This window comes from Coturnix japonica, chromosome 2 (assembly GCF_001577835.2).
Source record: "Coturnix japonica isolate 7356 chromosome 2, Coturnix japonica 2.1, whole genome shotgun sequence".
NCBI lineage: Eukaryota > Metazoa > Chordata > Aves > Galliformes > Phasianidae > Coturnix > Coturnix japonica.
This window is the reverse complement of record NC_029517.1, coordinates 64,632,518-64,651,188: the sequence shown is the minus strand read 5'-3', so window position 1 is coordinate 64,651,188 and position 18,671 is coordinate 64,632,518. Positions and strand designations below refer to the sequence as shown.

At 45.6% G+C, this 18,671-nt stretch overlaps 1 protein-coding gene across 7 annotated transcripts in view; it reads right to left on the bottom strand.

Annotated features, from left to right (window-relative positions):
• Positions 1-18,671, bottom strand: part of RREB1 (ras responsive element binding protein 1) — a 116,242-nt gene that overhangs the window by 16,044 nt on the left and 81,527 nt on the right. For all 7 annotated transcript variants that reach the window (XM_015854537.2, XM_015854543.2, XM_015854538.2 and 4 more), the window contains 2 exons: positions 8,247-8,436; positions 4,561-7,300 (listed from right to left, as the gene is read on the bottom strand). In XM_015854537.2, the coding sequence (XP_015710023.1) occupies positions 4,561-7,300; positions 8,247-8,436 (2,930 nt within the window). The remainder of the gene's footprint in view (positions 1-4,560; positions 7,301-8,246; positions 8,437-18,671) is intronic.

The following is an 18,671-nucleotide window of genomic DNA, read 5'->3' as shown; positions in this document are numbered from 1 at the left end:
ATGACACTGTGGGTATTTCCCTCACTTTCATCCGCCACAAGTTGGCTTGGTTCTAATTAGCGCCTCAACCTGAACGAGGTACTCCCCACATCTTGCAGACATTTCACTTCAGCTATTTCTCTCTCTTCCCCGCGCACGACATTTTAGAAGCATCAAGGTACTGATTTCTGTAGGCTTTCAAGTTACTCACTTTTTCTTTATAGATGCCTGCTAAACCAACCAGAAATTTATGGCTACAAATACCACTTTCTGCACTTTTATTTGGCTTCTTTCACAATGCACATACAAAACAGAACTTCAAAGTCCAGCAGAAATCTTTGTGCTTTGCGATCTCCTAATTCTTTTCACATTTCTTTTCAAGCATGCAATGACAGGATTAGCTGGGGATTAATTGCTTGAAACTCAACCTGCATCTCAGGTCACAATTTTCTCATATCTTCAGATTTTAAAGCTTTTCTATCAACCAAATGTTTGTTATACAGACCACTATCTACAACAGATAGGATCTTCTTTCCACACAAACATCCTATTCAGAGGTCTCAAAACTCAAACAAAAATCCTGCTTACTGCGCAAGCTCCAATTCCCCCACCCCAAGTTACGGTCCTGTTCCCAAATAGAAACTGAACTGCTTTACACATATGTCACCTTTTAAAAGCACAAGGAAGATCATTCAAACAAGCAGCATTCCTCACTTCCCATACTGTCCCTCAGAGGCACCTGCTCTTCTGATAAAATACACTTGCTGACTGGTGGGTCACCTAAAGCAGTGATAGTTTAAGCAATATTTTATTTATTTCTTTATTTATTTCCATATGAACGATCATGGCTTGGATTAAAATACACCTGCAGCTGTGTATTGACTCAGAACTGACTGCAAAACTCAGTGAGCAGCACAGCGAGACCAGTTAAGGCTGGACACCTCATGGAAACCAGTCATTTGAACAGACTCTCTCTTGGAATAAAAGGTCATCTAAGCAATCATAGTACATCAAAAGAGCATCACTTAATGTATCTCCTGCCACCGTTTAGCAGTTGAAGCGCATTACTGCTGTGGTGACGACCAGCTCTGCAAAGTGAAGATGTCTGCAGTTCCACTCCTACTCAAGTCATACAGGCAAGGAATAGAACCCCCTTCCAACTCTTTGTTACAACTTGTATCCAGCCATCAATAGGAAACATGCAGGTTCACAGGTTAGGCATAACTGTATTCTACTAATTAATTTCTGTTGTTTAGAGATATCTTCCCATCCGTTTAATTTCCGTGATATTCTGAATGCTTGGCAAGCAGCAGCTTATCTGCAAAAACAAAACAAAACGAAACAAAAAAAAACCACCCACACACACAACAAAAAACCCAACTAACCAAAAACACAAGAAAATCACACATACAGAACAAACAAAACCAAGAAAGAACCACCATCGCCACTGCATCTTACCTTTTACAAACATTATTCTGGGCCAAATATGAACTGTTAGTATTGCTCTGAGAACACCCTCAAGTGATTCTCTGCAAACACTTCCTAGGTTATCTGTAACTAATGGCCACAGATCATTACTTTCATTTTGTATAGAACCCAGTTTGATTCATGTACCATAAAGGGAGAAAAATTAACTGCATCATCTGTAGGGCACATCTTCTTTGCTGCTCTGAGAATGGAAAAAAGTCAAGAGCTGGAGAGAAGAGCAAGAAAAAAAAAAGGTAAACTGAGTTGAACACAGAAAAGAAAATTAAGTAAGACAACATCAAGAGAAAGAAAGTATGAAAAGCAAGTGTTCAAGCATGTTCAAACAAAACACAGGTACAGTGCTAAACGCTGTTTAAAAGCAAGCTGTGCCAAATTCCCAGAGCCCCACTTGTGAGCTTTGCATTACAATAAAAACCAATGAAGAAGTTGTATACTTCCCAGGGAAATGCTTCTGAAGTAAAAAACAAATAGCGGTGTTGAGGCAAGACTGAGCAGCACAAAGGCTTTTATCAGAGGCTTTTGGCTGTGTGAAGAATATGGGTTACTCGCAGCACGCACATTTGTGCCCTTTCACACAAAGCAAAAATAATCTTGACACCACATGGAAGTAGTTCTTCATGTTGAAATTCTATAGAACACAAAAGACGTGCTTGCAAAAATCTTTTCATGACTGTAAATGGACGGAGGTTTAAAACTGGCAGTACCTATACCACTTAAATGCTCAAAATGAAGTACCTTTTCCTCAGTCAGACATATTTTCCCATGAGCAATTTCCATACTACAAGTGGATGGAAAAGAGCTAGTCGCATCACTTTGCTCAAGTGACTGCACTGCTCTTCTGATAGCAGTGTACTACAGTGATCTAGGAGTACAGGCAGTTTCATAGCCATGATTCTATGAGATCTTCCCTGGGCAGCCTGATCTAACATCTGATTTAATGTCTGGCAACTCTGCCGTGGCAGGGGAGCTTGAACTGGTCTTGAAAGTCCTTTCCAATCCAAGCCATTCCCCGATTCACTACAGACCAGATGCCATTTGGGAGCACAAGACCCCTCTCATTCAAATGGGCTTAGCTTGGCCTCTTCCCTCTCCGAGTTAGGGAGAAGCCACCAAGTTCAGACAACAAAGTTCCCTTTTTCTCTTTACAGTAAGATCAAAGATCAAAATCTTTCCTTGACTCCTTTTAAAAAGCAAAGATAACTAACAAGTCACTGCCTGTGTGACAGGTGGGGACAGAAGCACGTTGCACTACTACGCTGTAGATGTCTCCAGCAGAAAACTGTGCAGGACACAAACCCAGCAAACTGCTACATCACACAGCTGCCAAATTCTGCCCATGCCACCAGCACCTGAGAGCCAACACAGAAACACAAGGCCCACTCAACCCCAGAGCATCTTGCACATCCCAGTGCATCTCAGCACTTGCTTTGGAACCACCTTCCTTGGCCTAAACCTCCTCTGTCTTCACATCTTACCTTTCCCTTTCCCCTCCTGTACATACATTGCTATCAGAGGGGAGCTGCTATGGACTCTACGAGCTCTCAGATTGTGCAGTCGTTTGTCTTCCCCATGGGGACAGCAGCACAGGCCTTCTAAAGGATGGTGTCCCCTTCCAAGCCCAGCAGTGGCAGGGGAGACAGGTTTTACCAGAAATGCATTTTCCTGCCTTCATTAAGGATTTACAGCAGTGCTGCTACCTTGGAAGTCCGCCATCAATAAGCAGGTCAACCCCTTCAGTCTGGGCAAAGCCTCTCTTTATTGTCTTCTGTCTTATGAAAAGTTCCTCAGTAACTATATATTATTTTTGGAGGGCAGGGTGTTGGAAGACAATTGATACGAATAAAGAGCTCTCCTTCACCGCTGAAAGCAAACTGTATGCTTAATAGGATAACAGAATTTGGTCTATGCACACCAGAAAACAATAGCCTCACTGTTGCACCAGGTACCTTCAAGTTACATCCTCATGCCACCCAAACTGTAAGAGGGACTGCTCTGCAACTCAGATTCCCTTTAAACCTCTTAGCTAACACTTTACCTCTTCAGGGTTCCCCTTTAGTATCAAAATGGATCTTTTGCTTCGTGAACCGTTCATTCTTTCAAAATAAATAAATAAATCTCTTATCTCTTACGAGGCTGTGCTCAATTCCCAGAAATTTCTTACGAATCTTCCTAACTTTTACTCTTTACATTATGAGAAGAATGGTATTAACAACCATCCCTGACTTAAAAGAGAGCAAAGAAAGTAGAGTTTCCTCCTTTCCATCACCAAGCAGGGTAAGAACCTACTAATTATTATAGTGGGAGTGGAAAAAGGAGTTAGCATCAGATTGACACAGCGTTCAATGAAGTCTTTCCTTCACAAAGAAGAAGGAAAAAGAACCCCAAACTTAGAGTAAATCTCGCCCCCAGTTCCTCCTTTGGTTTACCCCAGGTTTGAGGTCACTTGCACAGTGGCACAATATTCCAGGTTCCATATGTAAATGCATGACTCAGGGTCTAAGCCCACCTTTTGTTGTCTAACACTAAAGCAGAAACGTTTCCTAGAGGGAAACTATTACCACGTAATGCTCAGGATGCTATTTCTTGCATCCTTCTTTCTGTCAAATGAGAGCCATCACAAGAAAAAGCTAAATGCTACATTATCTTCTTTTACTGACTGGCTCTCATTGTAATGGCGTATTTTCATCATTACAAACAGTCCCTGGAAGCATCCAAACAAACCATGTAAGGCACAATGAAATATTCAACACATGTTGACTGTCAAGATAAGACAGAAATAACAGAAAACCTGAAACCAAATTCTTTTTCCGTGTATGCTAGGTTACGCCACTGAAGCCAAATGGGTTTTAGCAGCTTAATTTGCCCCCTTGATACTCAAAGCCACAGAGATTACTCCATTACTACAAAAATTTAACACCACCACAATGCAACAGCAACAGCTGCAGCTTTACAAAGGAAAAAAGAACATGATATGGACATCAGACAGAAGATGAGTAAGCAAGACTCCTGTACTGGGAGACCTTGCCTTCAGGTGCCTTCAGCGAGGAGAATCCTCAGGCACTCCAATCCACTTGAAGGAGAGGGCGCTCTTACCTGTGTGAGTTAGCACGTGCCGCTGTAGGGAACTTGCCCAGGAAAAGACTCGAGGACAGTAAGGACAGGAGATTTTTTGTGGGCAGTCTGAGTAAGTGTTCTTCTTCCCTCTCAGCAGCTTATCTTCAGCAGTTTCCTTTTCATCCTCACTTGTTCCGTTTTGGCCGCTTTCTTCCTTGAAACTGTCAGTGGACTGTAGAAACGGGCTAAATTTATTAGTGTCTGTGGTAGCCAGCATCTTCTCTATGCTGGCAAACTCCCCGCTTGACTCCAGATCCACACCACTGCTCAGTTTAGGCTTGTTTTTTGTTCCTTTCTTTCTACCTCTTTTCTTAGTCAACCCAGTTTCAGCAACGGGAGACGGCTCGGGGTCACAGGCCTGAGTCAGGTCACTGGGAAGGCTGGTGTCTCTCTGAATGGCGGTCACGATTGTCATTTTTGCTTTGGCATTCCCTGATTTGTCACACCCAGTGGAGCTGCTCACTGCCTTGGGACTGGCATCTGCAGCCTCTGTTTTCAGCAAAGCAGGAGCAGAAGACACAGATGAAATGATCTGTGCAATGGAAGCCAGTGGCGGCAGCTCTTTAGTTACTGGAGGCTTTGGCAAGAGAGGTTGCGGTGGTGGTTTAGGCCTCAAGGGTCTCAGCAAGGCAGAATTGCCAAGGAGAGCTGGGGAAATGATTGGGACAGTCAAATGCAACGAACCCTTCAGTGGCTGGGGATGTGCGACAGCCCTGTTTTTCTCTGAGTTCCCATTGGCACCAAAGCCCAGAGGACACTGCTGACAGTTATAGGCATTATCAATGATCACAGAAGAAGCCAGATCTTGATTCCTGGCCTCACCCGGGATATCATTATCCCTCTTCAGGACTTTGGGGATGGACAGGTCAATGGGCTCCATGGAACAGTCGTAGAAAGACAGGGGAGAAGAGACAAGCAGGTTCTCCTGCTTCACTTGCACAGCACTCAGGTTTTTGCTCTTCTGAGAGAAATCCAATGGCTCATCAAAATCCATCGGGAAGTTGCCCGTAGGTTCAAGTTTGATGGGAACATGAGATGGTGTCCCAAGCAAGAAGCCGTTTTGTGGCTCTAGGAAAGGAGTGATGGGCTTGCAGTCCATATAAGTGCTGTCGTCCAATAAAGGAGCATCTGTGTGGCTCTCCTGAGCACTGCAGTCCACCACCAAGATGTAATTCTCAATCTCCCTTTCCTGCACGTGTAAATGCTGCTTCAGGATATGGTGAATGCAGTTCCTCTTGGCTGAAAAGGCTGTGCCACACTCCTTGCACTCAAATGGCTTCTTCTTCTGGCAGCCACTGTGCGTCCTCATGTGGATGCGGAGGGCCCGGTAATGCTTTAGATCCTCGCCACACAACTTGCACACAGTGTCTGGGGAACAGAAGGCATCCACCATCTCTGCAGCATTGCTGGTGACGTACTCAATGTTCTTCTCTATATCCTTTCTGGTCACTTTGAGGTGCTTCTTTCGCAGATGCCTCTCGCAGTTGGCTTTAACTGTGAAAGGGTAGTGGCAGATTTTACAGATGTAAGGCCTCTCCCCACTGTGCGTCCGCAGGTGTCGGATCAGCGCCGCCTTGTCAGCTGCAATGTAGTCACAGATGTTGCACTGGTATGGGGAAATACCCAAGTGAGAACGGATATGAGCTCTCAGTACACCAGAGAAGGCAAACACCTGGTCACAGAAACGACAGGGGTACAAGACTTTCCTCATTGTTGGGGCTTTCTTGTTTGCTGCCCCCGCAATGATGGCTTTGAGGTCCCCTTCTGTCACCTCTTGCTTGATCTTGGCTTCCATATTCAGAGGCAGGAGAGCTTCAATAATGCTGTCCTGCTCCAGTTGTGTCTTCATCTCGTGCTGAGTTAAAGGCTCTACTTTGGGCTGGAGGAGCAACTGTGAGGAAGGACTTGATTTGGCTCCTGGCTGGGAGAGGTGAGAGTTGGAGGAGGTCTCCACCGAGTTCTTGATCAGCCTCAGAGGAGGTGGTGGGAGGCTTGGGCTAATGCAGCCGGGGGAGGCTTGCTGGGCACTGATAAGAGGAGGAGGTGTAGAAGTTGCAACAACTGTTCGGGGCGTTACCAAAGGCTTTGGCTTCAGTGGTGGCATATGCTTGAAAATGGACTGCACAGGGACAGAAGGTGCCTTAGAAAGTGGAGGAAGACTGATTTGAGGAGGAGCGGAAGAAGCCATCTTCAAGATCTGCTGAATGTCTGCCAGCTCAATTGCAGATTCATTGGAGATGGGTTTTACCACAATACTGCTGTCAGGCTGGATGATAAAACCCTTCTGGAAAGGCTGCAGCGAGAGGAGCTTTATATTCTCCTTTGTAGGTGGGAGGACTGAAAATGACCCTCCCATAGTGGCAGCTTCCAGAGGAGAGAGGCTGAGCAGGCCAGTGCTGCCAGGTTCCTGAGGTAGGTTACTCTTCAGTGCTCTGAGCCGCAATTCTTGGACCTCGTCTTGTGTATCGTCTTCCTGCTTGACAGGTTTGATGTCTTTGGTGTACTGTAGGCCCAAGGATGCCATGAAGGCTTTCTGGTCTGGGTTCTCACTGGGTAGGGACGCGGACTGTAGCTTGTGCTTGTCTCTTCCCTGATCCATCACGTGAGTTTCTGTGTGCAGTTTAAGCGCCAAAAGCATGGGGAATGCCTTGTTACACGTCTCGCAAATAAACCGATGGAATTCACTGATGCACCTTCGCAAATTTGTTTCACACCAGACCTGCAAGACATGCAGAAACATTTAGAATAGACACCTCCGACTGACAAAGCAATCACATATTACTGCAAAACTAAACCATCTTCGCTCTCTCTTCTACTGGAGTTTAGAGAAGCCCTTTGGCCACTTAAGTGGTGTACCTAGATTCGGGGCTGACTCCCTAGAAGTTCCCTTGTATAGAGACAAATTTCTTCAGAGAGTTATTCAGGCTCTAAAATACTTTTCCTCCCTAATCCACCATTCAAAAACCTTCCTCTATTCACTGACAGGACAGGAGGCTCAGAGGACTACCCAGCTAACTTCAATAAGATGGGCAGTAAGACCATCCTTCAGCTCTTTTACTACAAAGAACTACAAGGAAAAAAAAAACAAAAACGAAAGCACCCAAGAAGGGTAAACAACAAAAAAAACCATAACCAAAAATAACATCCCTCAAAATCAAATTAATGAAATGCAGAGGCAAAACCACTCAGTCTTCTGATTAGGGAGTCTGATTACATTTACTCTTCTAAGAAAAATATTAAACTCACAAATAGATTTTATACCTGAAAACAATTGTGAATCCAAATGCTATAAATACTTACATGCTAACCCAGGTAGCATTATATGTGGAATTGCTTGAGGAAGGCTGGGAGGGAGGGGCATGGATCTAACACTGCCAACACGTTTGTTTAAAACAACTTCATATATCTTCACACCACTGGAATACTTTAAAAAAAGGAAGGCCAAATGTTCTTTGCAAAAGGGAAAAGAAATGGAAAGGGATAGGGAAAGGGAGAAGGAGAATGATGAAAAGTAAAAGGAAGTGTCTGAATCCTATGCTGACAGTAGTAATGCGGGCTCCACAGAATATTCTATGCCTTGCCTCCGGTAGATCAAATCTTTCAATACATTCAGAAGGCACATGTTACATCAGATGGCACCTTAAGCTCCTAAGAACAAAGCGTACCTGAGAAATGCGGGGGAACTTCCTACAGGAGAAGTCTGTGAATCCCAAGTCGTGGAAGCCTGCTGGAATTGAAGGGTTGTTCTGAATGAAAGGCTTTCCAGTGGGATCTCTGGGAAGCTGCTTATGGATAACTGCATTATGGCGCAGTAAGCCCCGATGAGTACGAAAGGTAATACAACAGATGTCACACCTGGAAAGGAAAAGAATAAAATAACAATGAGTTATTGACTGCTGTCAGCATGAGGACTAGCATTCTTCTCACATTAGGCCAGCCTCCTTCCCCTCACCCCATGATACTAAGAATCTGCTAAATGCAGAACGAAGTCATGGCACGTCAAAAATCTATCACCACAGAAAGGTCGTTTCAATCACAGACACTTTCTACCAGTTTCTGGTGGTTAAGTTCACCAGGAGTTCAAAGAATTCAGCAAATGAATGTCACACGTGAGCAGACTGGTAGCAGAAGCTGAGACTGCAGATTTCTGACAGACTTCCCATCGTCCAAGTACTTCAATGGTTTCATGCAATTTTATTTTCCTGATTCTTTACTAAAAAGTGCTATTAAAATAATGCTTCATTGAAAAATTAAAAAACACAAGTGACCAGGGTTAAATCAGAGCTACATCACACACAGCTGCAAATGTATAGATGACACGTATTTAACCACAACTTAAGACACGCTACTGCCCACCACTCAAACACCTGCGTATGAATTTTCCTCCCAATGTTTATACTGCACTGCTTTTCCATAAACTTCCACTGATTCTTCTCAAAGCTGTTATGAGAAATATACTTTCTTTAAAAGAAAAAAGACTGCTCCTTGGAGGGGAAAAGGTCAGAAGGAAGATCTGAAACAGGCTCAACACTTCTGACATTCTGACACTCGGATGCCTCCTTCACAGCCAGCGTGCCTTCTGAAAAATGCAGAAGCAACATATTTTCGGAGCCACTACTTGGGGCTACGATGTGTTTTATTTCAGTTCTATTCCCAAATCCAGGCAATCATAAGTTTCTTATGTACAGCAAACTAGCGTTAAGACAATCAAAGATGCTGGAAATGCGGCTATGCTACAGGTGGTAAGGAATACACAGCAACATTTGGCCAACATGTCAACAATGTTATCGCCTTTTAAGTAGCCGGTGTTTGAGCTCTGCGCTATGACAGATTATATCCACTCTGAATCCAACAAATGACACACAGTTTCACTCAAAATGGTTCCAGCTTGTAACCACAAGTTTTGCAGAAGCTACTAGCAGAGAATGTGAAGCAGACTGTTGTTGAGAGCGTTATTTGCGCTCAGAGTTCTTCACATCTCCCCATGCTGTCTTTGCCCTCCCATCGAGGAAAAGGACGTGTGCCTACTCATTAAAAAAACATCCTGCAATTAGAAATGACTTCTGACAAAATCCTGAAACAACCCCCTCCCTGTCCTGTCCCTAACAAACTCCCATTGTTGTGCTTATTATCACTACATAAACTTCCACAGACCTTTTTTATTCCCTGAAAATGAAGAGATAACCAAGTCACTCACAGAACAATTGGACTCATAGTCTCTGAGTGGTGAAAGAAACAAGTGTGAAGTATATGTACCACTGCCTGTGTTATCATGGTACCCAGAAGGCTGAGGCATAAATATTATGCACTGGAGGTTTAATCTGTTTTATCTCCTCTGTCAATTCACTTGCATCCTACCTTTATAATTATTGCCAGCATAGGGCTGGCATTCCATTAAATAGAGAACCGCGGCCATTTACAAAGCGAGCGTTTACTTAAAGAGATCTGCTAAATGTGACAACCCGGCCCTGGTGGAGTGAGAGAATGCCAATGCATAGCACTCCTCCGGCGTCAGGATTTGCGGCACTCTTCCAGCTCACTTGGCAGCACCTATCCGTGATGCATAGCTTTCATCTTGGGCGAAAACAAAAACACTCAACCACCAAAACCACTGGGGGAAGGAGGGCATTACAGGCTTACAACAGTCACCTCCAGAACTGGCAAGATACAGAAACAAATGTTCTTTTAGAGGCGATGAAAAAGCCTGGTGTGAAAGCCAGCAGTTCTTCTGGCACACTCCTCCTGGTATCTCAGCACATGGACAGCGAGGGCTTGCAGGCCCAGCTGCTCTTTGAAAGCACGCAGATCCTCACCCTCTCCTCGGTTGCCCTGAGGCAGCTCTGGGAGTCCCCTGTGTGCCCGACCTCCCAATGGCTGTGAATTCTCATATTTGACAGGGCAGAGAAAGCCACTGCTGACAGGACTGCGAGGCCATGAGGAGAGCCAGGGTCTGCAGCTGTACCCCTGGGATTTGGGTTAGGCAAGTCATAGAACTATAGCATGGTTTGGGTTAGAAGGAATCTTAAAGCCCATTCAGTTCCAGCCCCCTGCTATGGGGCTGGAACCCCACCAGTTCAGGCAGCCCAGAGCCCCATCCAATCTGGCGCCTCCAGGGATGGGGCACCCACATCTCCTCTGGGCAGCCCATGCCAGTACCTCATAAGTCTCACACTCCCCTACCCTCTCACATCCACCAGTTGTGTGATGGACTGATTTTAAGCACCGGTTTATTTGGGACTCCTACCAAAAGCTGTGCTTGAAACAAAACCTTTCAGGGCAGACCCGTGTGAAAGTCCTTCATGGTACACCTGTATCAACTGTTATGCCCCAGGAGAGTAAAAATCTGCAATGTAAAAATGGTGTTTTCATGCAAAAGGAACCTCCCTCCCTCCTCCCCTAAAACACAACTCCTACTTCTAATAAAAGGCGTTACGTCCCTTCTCTCTTATGATGCATAGAATTAAGCAATCTCCTGCTTTTTTCTCAAGCAATAACAAAAATGTGGAAAAGGATTACACTCTTCTCCCATTTGGTCAAACCCAAGCTCCTGGTTGAATAAAGAAACACCCGGGTAAGTCAAGCCTGTCAGGGAACCTGTCAGGGAACATCAATGCACTGCCTCAGCTCAGCGCCTCCACTGGGGCTGCAGCTTTCAAGACACAGCTCATTCACACACTTTTTTTTCTCCCATGTGTTATTAAATTACCTTCCCAGCATCTCAAGTACTAAGGGAACCCAGGCTTTTTGGGTTTGAATACAATGAGAGCAGCTGATGTAGATACGGATGTGTACCACCTCCAAGGAAAACTCAGGGCTATGGAGCTTCACTACTAGTTAAGGCAGTCACTGCGTGATGCTGACTAACATGTGTTAATATAAAATGGAGCATGCTGCCATGTGCAATTAGGCATTAGCTGGCAGCCTTGTCTTTTTCTTAAGGAAACTCATCTGCCCGTTTTGACACCAGTACTATTTTCCATCTCTAAGCAATGGCAATATTTACAATGCTTTTACATTCAGAAACACAGTAAGAAACAAAAGGGAAAGGAAACTCACGTAATACGAACATCTTTTCATCTTGCTTAAATTCCTTTTTAAAAATGCAATATTAATCTAGAAAATCCAAAAAGACCAGCATATCAAATAAGGCAGCTGAGCCATGTGGTAACACTTTGCTTGTGATGGGCTTAAAGACAAAACAAAACAAACCCTCTCTCCTTAAAGTTTCACAAGTCTGTCCCAGCGTAGTGCCAAGTCAAACAGGGATGATGTGACTGCAAAGAACAGAGATGGGAACAGATTCTGAGCAGAACAGGCAGAGCAATAGCTCAACACCTGAGCACAGATAAAAGCACTGTGCTTGCAAGGTAAGTTTCCAGATGCAGCACATAAAAGCTGCTGTTATCATATGGTTGCTAGTCTTGGCCGCTGCTCTCCATTTTTTCCTGTAAATACGATTATAGAACAGAGAGAAAAAGGCCATTTGGTTCTAAAAAAGAAATTCATTGTAAGCAGAAACGGAAAAACTGCTGTTAGCAACTTACGACTGCTTTACACTGAGCACCCTTCTCAGTAGTCTTTATCTAATGGAGTCACTCATACCTGTATAAAGCCAGTTCAGCACTAGCACTTTGGCTTGCTGGCAGAGGTGCACAAAGCAAGTGGATGAGAAAACAGAACTGCTAAAATACAAAAGCAGAACCCTAGCATATCCATGCAATGACAGTACAAAAACCAGGCTGACCTTAGAGCTCAGTCCACCTATTGCACCAGGTGAGTTTGATGGATTATTACTAAGGAGCTCTGAGGAGAAGGACCTAGGTGTCCTGGTGGACAAAAGGTTGACCATGTATCAACAGTAGGCCCTTGTGGCCAACGAGACCAATGATAAAACCTAGAGTGCGTTAAAAAGAGCACGGCCAGCAGGTCAAGGGAGGTAATCCTCCCCTTTGACTTTGCCCTCGTGAGGCCACATCTGGAGTACCATGTCCAGTTCTGGGCTCCTCAGTCCAAAGATGGGACAAAGATGAGAGGGTCCAGTACAAAGATGATGAGGGGTCTGGAGCATCTCCCTTATAAAGAAAGGCTGAGAGACCTGGGGCTGTTCAGCCTGGAGAAGAGAAGGCTGAGAGGGGATCTCATCACTGTTTATAAATAGAATCATAGAATCATTCAGGTTGGAAAAGACCTTCAAGATCATTGATTCCAACCACAACCTAACCATAGTACCCTAACTCTAACAACCCTCTGCTAAATCACTTCCCTGAGCTCCACATCCAAATGATTTTTAAGCACATCCAGGGATGGTGACTCAACCACCTCCCTGGGGAGCCCATTCCTGTGCTTAACAACCCTTTCTGTAAAGAAGGGTTTCCTGATATCCAACCTAAACTTACCCTGGCGCAACTTGAGGCCATTTCCCCTCATCCTGTCACCTGTCACCAGTGAGAAGAGACCAGCCCTGCTCTCACTGTAAGCACCTTTCAGATACTGGAAGAGGGCAATAACGTCTCCCTTCAGCCTCCTTTTCCCCAGACTAAACAGCCCCAGTTCCCTCAGCCTGTCCTCATAGGGAACATTCTCCAAGCCCTTCACAAGCCTTGTTGCCCTTCTTTGGACCTACTCCAGAATCTTAGTGTCCTTTCTGTACTGAGGTGCCCAAAACTGAACAAAGCACTAGAGGTGGGGCCTCACCAGTGCCTACAGGGGCAGGATTCCTTCCCTAGTCCTGCTCATCACACCATTCCTGATACAAGCCAAGATGCCACTGGCCACCTTTGCCACACTGCTGGCTCATGTTCAGCTGACTGCCCATCAGCACACCAAGGTCCCTTTCCATCAGGCAGTTTTGCAGCCACACCTCCCCAAGCCTGTAGGGTTGCTAGGGGTTGTTGTGACTGAAGTGCAGGACCCAACACTTGGCCCTATTTACACTCATACAGTTTGCCTTGGCCCATCAATCCAGTCTATCCAGGTCCCTTCTGAAGAGCTCTTCTCCCCTCAGGCAGATCAGCGCTCCCTCCAGCTGACTTCTATCTGCTCATGGATGGGAACAGCCCCCCCAGCCTCAACTCCATTTACAGGCAAAGAACAAGAACAAGGGGATGGAGAAAAGATCTTTTTAAACAGAAGGACTTTCACCCCCTCTGAAGTAAAACTAGCAAGTTGCGTGAAGCATTCCCCTCCAGGAAAGGATTTCTCAATCTCTCTCTCACTTTGTTTGGGGCAAGGCAAAGGGAGGGAGATGACAGAGAGCAAATTGGTTTCTGCTCCTGTCTAACCCCGCCCAAGACCAGATACTCATCTCTTTTTGGATGAAAAACCCTTTCTGGCCTCCACACCCGAGGCCCTGGGAAATAACATCCAACAGCTGCACTTATCTCCCCCACTTGCTGCAGATGAGTGATGGAAAAGCAGCAGTAGTGCAGGCGCTGCTCCTGCCTTCCCTGGGGATCCCTGCAGGTCCCCTGGGCACCACACCGCAAGGGTTCTGTTCTGCTCTTTCCCATCTCCCCCTAATTGAGTGCCTCCTCCTTCTACCAGCAGTAAACAGAGGCAAACACTACTGGAGCCCAGCCTCTGCCAAGGGTCAGCACTGAGTCAGCACAGTACACAGGGAGGCTGGGGAAATGCACAGGGGACCACAGCTTCAGTGGGACTGTAGCTTTTCCTCTCTCCTGCCTCCCCACCAAGGGTCCCCCTTTGTCACCAGTGTGCCTTCTCTGTCATCCTCAGCTGTAGCCAAGGCTGAAGCTGCCCCACCAAGCCTTCTATTTATAGGGAGATGCACAATGCCATGTGCATTCCTGCAGCCATGCTTTGGTCCAGGAGGGGAAAGTAGCATGCAGGGTCGATACAAGCCAGGGTTGCTGTTGTGCTTCAGAAATGTGTCAGTGCGCTGCAGAGCCAGCACCAGTCCTGGTGTGCTCTAACTCCTGTTGTCAGAGCACCTCGAGTGAAGCTGACCAACACATGGCTTAATGGCACAAGCAGTTCTTGGCACAAACCTCCACCTGCAGCTTTGCTTTTTTTTTTTTTTAAATTTCCTTCATTTTCAAGCAACGAAAATCAGAAAAGAGCTCACCTTATCCTGACACTGGAAAAGCAAAGCATCCAGAATAGAAATTATTTGCACACACAAACTCAAACGGGTCTTCTGGTATTCTTTTGAGGGGAAAGAAAAGGGAAGTTCTTCCAGCCTGCTAATGCATTTCTCAAAAACAAATGAACAGAAAGACCTACAAATGCCTACCAAGTTTTCTTGAAAAAAGAAAATGAATGCCTTTCTCCTAGCAATATAAGAAGAAACACAGATACAGGCACACATCTATCCTACAGCCATCTACTGATGACAGAAGAGTACACAAATAGGTGCAGCCCGATCTGGACGGAACACACTTGCCCTTATCTGCATTCACAGGTAAGCTATGCTTAGCACGCAGACATGGCTGTTAACACAAGCAGCAGCAGCCAGTACTTTGACAGAGCGTGTGTATAAACACACCCTGGACACCAGGATCAGACAGGCATGCTAATAACCCATCTTGGCTGAGCCCTCGTTCCCTCCTGTATTCCCTTTTACGAGAAGCTTTCCTCTGCAGTCGGGCTTTGCATTTTACCCACTTTCTATTTTGGTACCCGAGCTAAGATATTCAGTGCCATGTGACACGCCACACAGCTCCGCGTGAGAGCCTCATTCCCTGTGTCCATTCACTATCTGGTATTTTTACCCGCCTGCTCCTGACTCCCAGCCTTCTTGTACAATGAGCCCCCTGGTGTGAGCTGACCACTTCTAGGATGGAGTTGATTTGTGCTGATCTTCTGATCTTTTCCATCTCTCTTTTCCAAACAGAAACTTCAGACAGTACTTAAAAAAATACAGTTCTGGTTTGCTTTTGCAAGTCAGCATAGAGACAGATGCTCAGCCCACTGATTTTACTTCCCTATTTTATTGGCTTAGTAAAAGATGCAACCCAGCTTTCTCGCATGCCCTCTCCTTTGCCTTATGGGCACTGAGAGCTGTATTGTACCACAGCATATTTTTGGTCCCAGAGCTGGCTTGTGGAATTGCTCCTACACTGAACATGCTACCAACTGTGATGAGGATTCAGCTCCCAGTTTGTATTAGCCAAACACCAAGAAAGCAGCTGAGCACACAGAACAGGCGAGTCAGCCCAGTCAGCGCTGCCATTCAACTAACTGACCCTTGTGCACCTCTGCCTTTGGTTGCAAGAAGTTTGGTAGAAGTTACTCTGTCAGTACTTGGTAACTCTAGCAGATGACCCTAGAGCAATGACTAAGAAGGGAAGCATCAGGGCTAGAGCGTGCCAAAACCAAAGGTCAAAGAGGCCACGAGCATGCCTGAGCTGGAGTGCCTTCTCTTTCTCCCCATACCCAACAGTCATGTAGGATACAACAACCTCAGCATCATCCACTACACCAGAAGAAGACAAGTTTCCCATTCTGAAGCAGTACAACAGTTCACAATGCTACAAGAAAACTACTAGCGACTTCTAGTAACAGTGATATCAACTGCTAGGAAGAAACCTACTCTCCCCACCACAAACCTGCAGCAGCGGCACACACAGGCAATAAAAAGTAGCATACAACATTTGCTTTTCAAACACATTCACTCTTTTAATTTTGCAATGTCTGTAACACCCTCACCCTACAAAATGCTGACCATGTGTAGAAAGCAGCGCGCTTCACAAAAAAATTAAGTCAGCAGGATTATTCCTTACTATATAAGGAGAGAAAGTAAATTCCTCAAGTTGCTTAAGTAGGCATTGGCAGAAACAGGAATGAAACTTAAGGGGCTTTTTCTGGTGTTGGCTTTTCTTTTTCTTTTACATCCTGTACAATGTACTTTCACTCAGTCACACCGCTGCTTCGCACACAACTTTCTCTTGCAGTAGAGACTGAAATAACCTCAGTAAACTTAAACGTTAACTATTTTGTATTCCTGATTATTTTATCTCCTCAAAACCAATGTAGAAAACCTTTGTGAAAAGCAGTAACCGGGCAAGAAATGTAGTATTTTAAGTAGCTGGAATAGTTTTGACTCAAAATGCACTTGGTTTTGACTTAGCTTAACATATACTACTCACGTGCATTAGCTGAAGTGACTAACACAGAGATGAAGGTCTAGGTACCCTGCAGCATCTCACTACTCGACACCGTGCATTGAAGAATGGCAGAGTGTTGGCAGAGGGGGGAGTCTGGTGGGCAGACTGAAGCACAAACTGCAAAACAATTCACCCACAGAGTCCAGGGGCTCGTTATTACAGCATTTAAACTTACGCTTTCCTTGTGAGTGAAGCCATTTAACACCAAGACACAACGGCAGCATTTCCTTCCCGGGAGCTTGTTCAGAAACACAAGCTCGGGTTACCCTGGCAAAACTGGAGGTGGATGACAACAAACACCAATGGTCAGAGTGTCCTGACATTTTTCGTTCCAGGTCCTGAGCATTTCTGTTGCTGTGTCTTTTACTGACCTAGCTGTTCAAAACAACAGCTTTCCATGGTGGCGTTTAACCTCTAGCCCTCCTGACCTTACAATATCCAGCAAAACCTGGCGAAGTTGATTCAAAGAACAAGGTAGACAGTGAATGGCTCTTAGTTTTCTTTCTTTCTTTGGCTTCTTGGAAGTTTTACAGAAGCACGTTATCCTGGGGCAAGAGAACTGCTTTTGCTGTCCTCGTGAAAAAATGCCTGGGATTTGGCAAGTTGCAAAGCTTAATATATTATATCACTGTTTGGACATGCATTGTAAAAGGTCAGAAAACTTCATCTAGCCTGAATCCATTCACGGACACAGGCATCTACAGGTACTGGTGTCTCTAGGTCAGTTCAGGGCCTGAGGGAGACAGTGCCACCTTCCTCCTCTCCTCCAAAAGATGCAAGGCTACAAGAAGCACAATAAACGTCTCCCTGCTGCTGGGAGAAAGGAGAAACTAAAAAGCCTTAGCTGTTGGTACAGAGAGTACTGTAGAAAGCCTCCTGGAGGAGAGGGAGAGAAAATAAAAGGGGTATGCTCTAGTTACAGAGAAACCCAACAGAGGAATTTTACAGTGCATGTACTTTTTGAAAAGCCACACATTTTACTTTAAGCCCGTTCCATTGTACTTGCCAAAGGAAAGAAGGGAAACCTCACAGAGCGCCTCAAGAGGCTTCTCCTCAGGAAATCCTCCCATCTCTTCAGCCCGGGCTGCTGCTGCTGCTGCTGCTCAGAGCTGCCTGTCAGGCGACCTTTAGAAGCACGTTACCATGTCTGACAGCAACCCTCAGCCACAAAAGTTTCCAGAGGAGTTACTCTTCTCTGCGAGGTTTCTTATTTTCCCCATTGGCTGCACAGCATTTCAGCACTCTACTAATTATATCAACGTTCAGATATAACCACCCCCCCCTTCAAAATAGATGGTGTCTCAAGGTCCTGGCTGCAGGGAAATGGCCGCTGGCTTTAAATAATCCAGGTAGGGAGGCATGAGGAGAGAGATGGGGAGGAGGGGGTGGGGGGTAGAAAGCATGGCAGTGCCCCCTCCTATAGGTAATGGTGGTGCAGTCAGCAGGCGGCCTCTCTGGGACCAGTTCCTGTCTCTAATTAGGGTGCAGGTCCTGGGGCTTCAAAGGGACAGGGGCTGGCCAGGGGGTGATGTGTGCAGGATGCAAAGGGCCACAGCCCACTGCGGTGGGACAAAGGGCTCTATTCTGGCTCCCCACAGCAGGACAGTTCTTACCGTAATTAGAAGACAAAGATGTCCGATGATCTGGGATTTTACATAACCGGGAGAGACTCTCCCAAGCAGGAGCCTCTCTCACACAATCGGTGGATTAAGCATTGTTTATTTTGCTGCAAGTAAACAATGAGGTGCTCCCAGCTCGTGGCTCTGCATGAAAAAGTGCTCCTAGGGAGGACAAGGCTTTTCATCCGGCTTTGAACAGCTAACCCCGAGACTTCAAGTTGCTCATTTGACAGCATCTGGAAGGGCAAAGGCCCACGCTGTGAATGAGCTGCTCCCAGGCAGATCCTGGGGCTGCCACACAGCCCCACTTCTTCAGTTCCTTAATGGGGGGACAGGACAGGCAGAT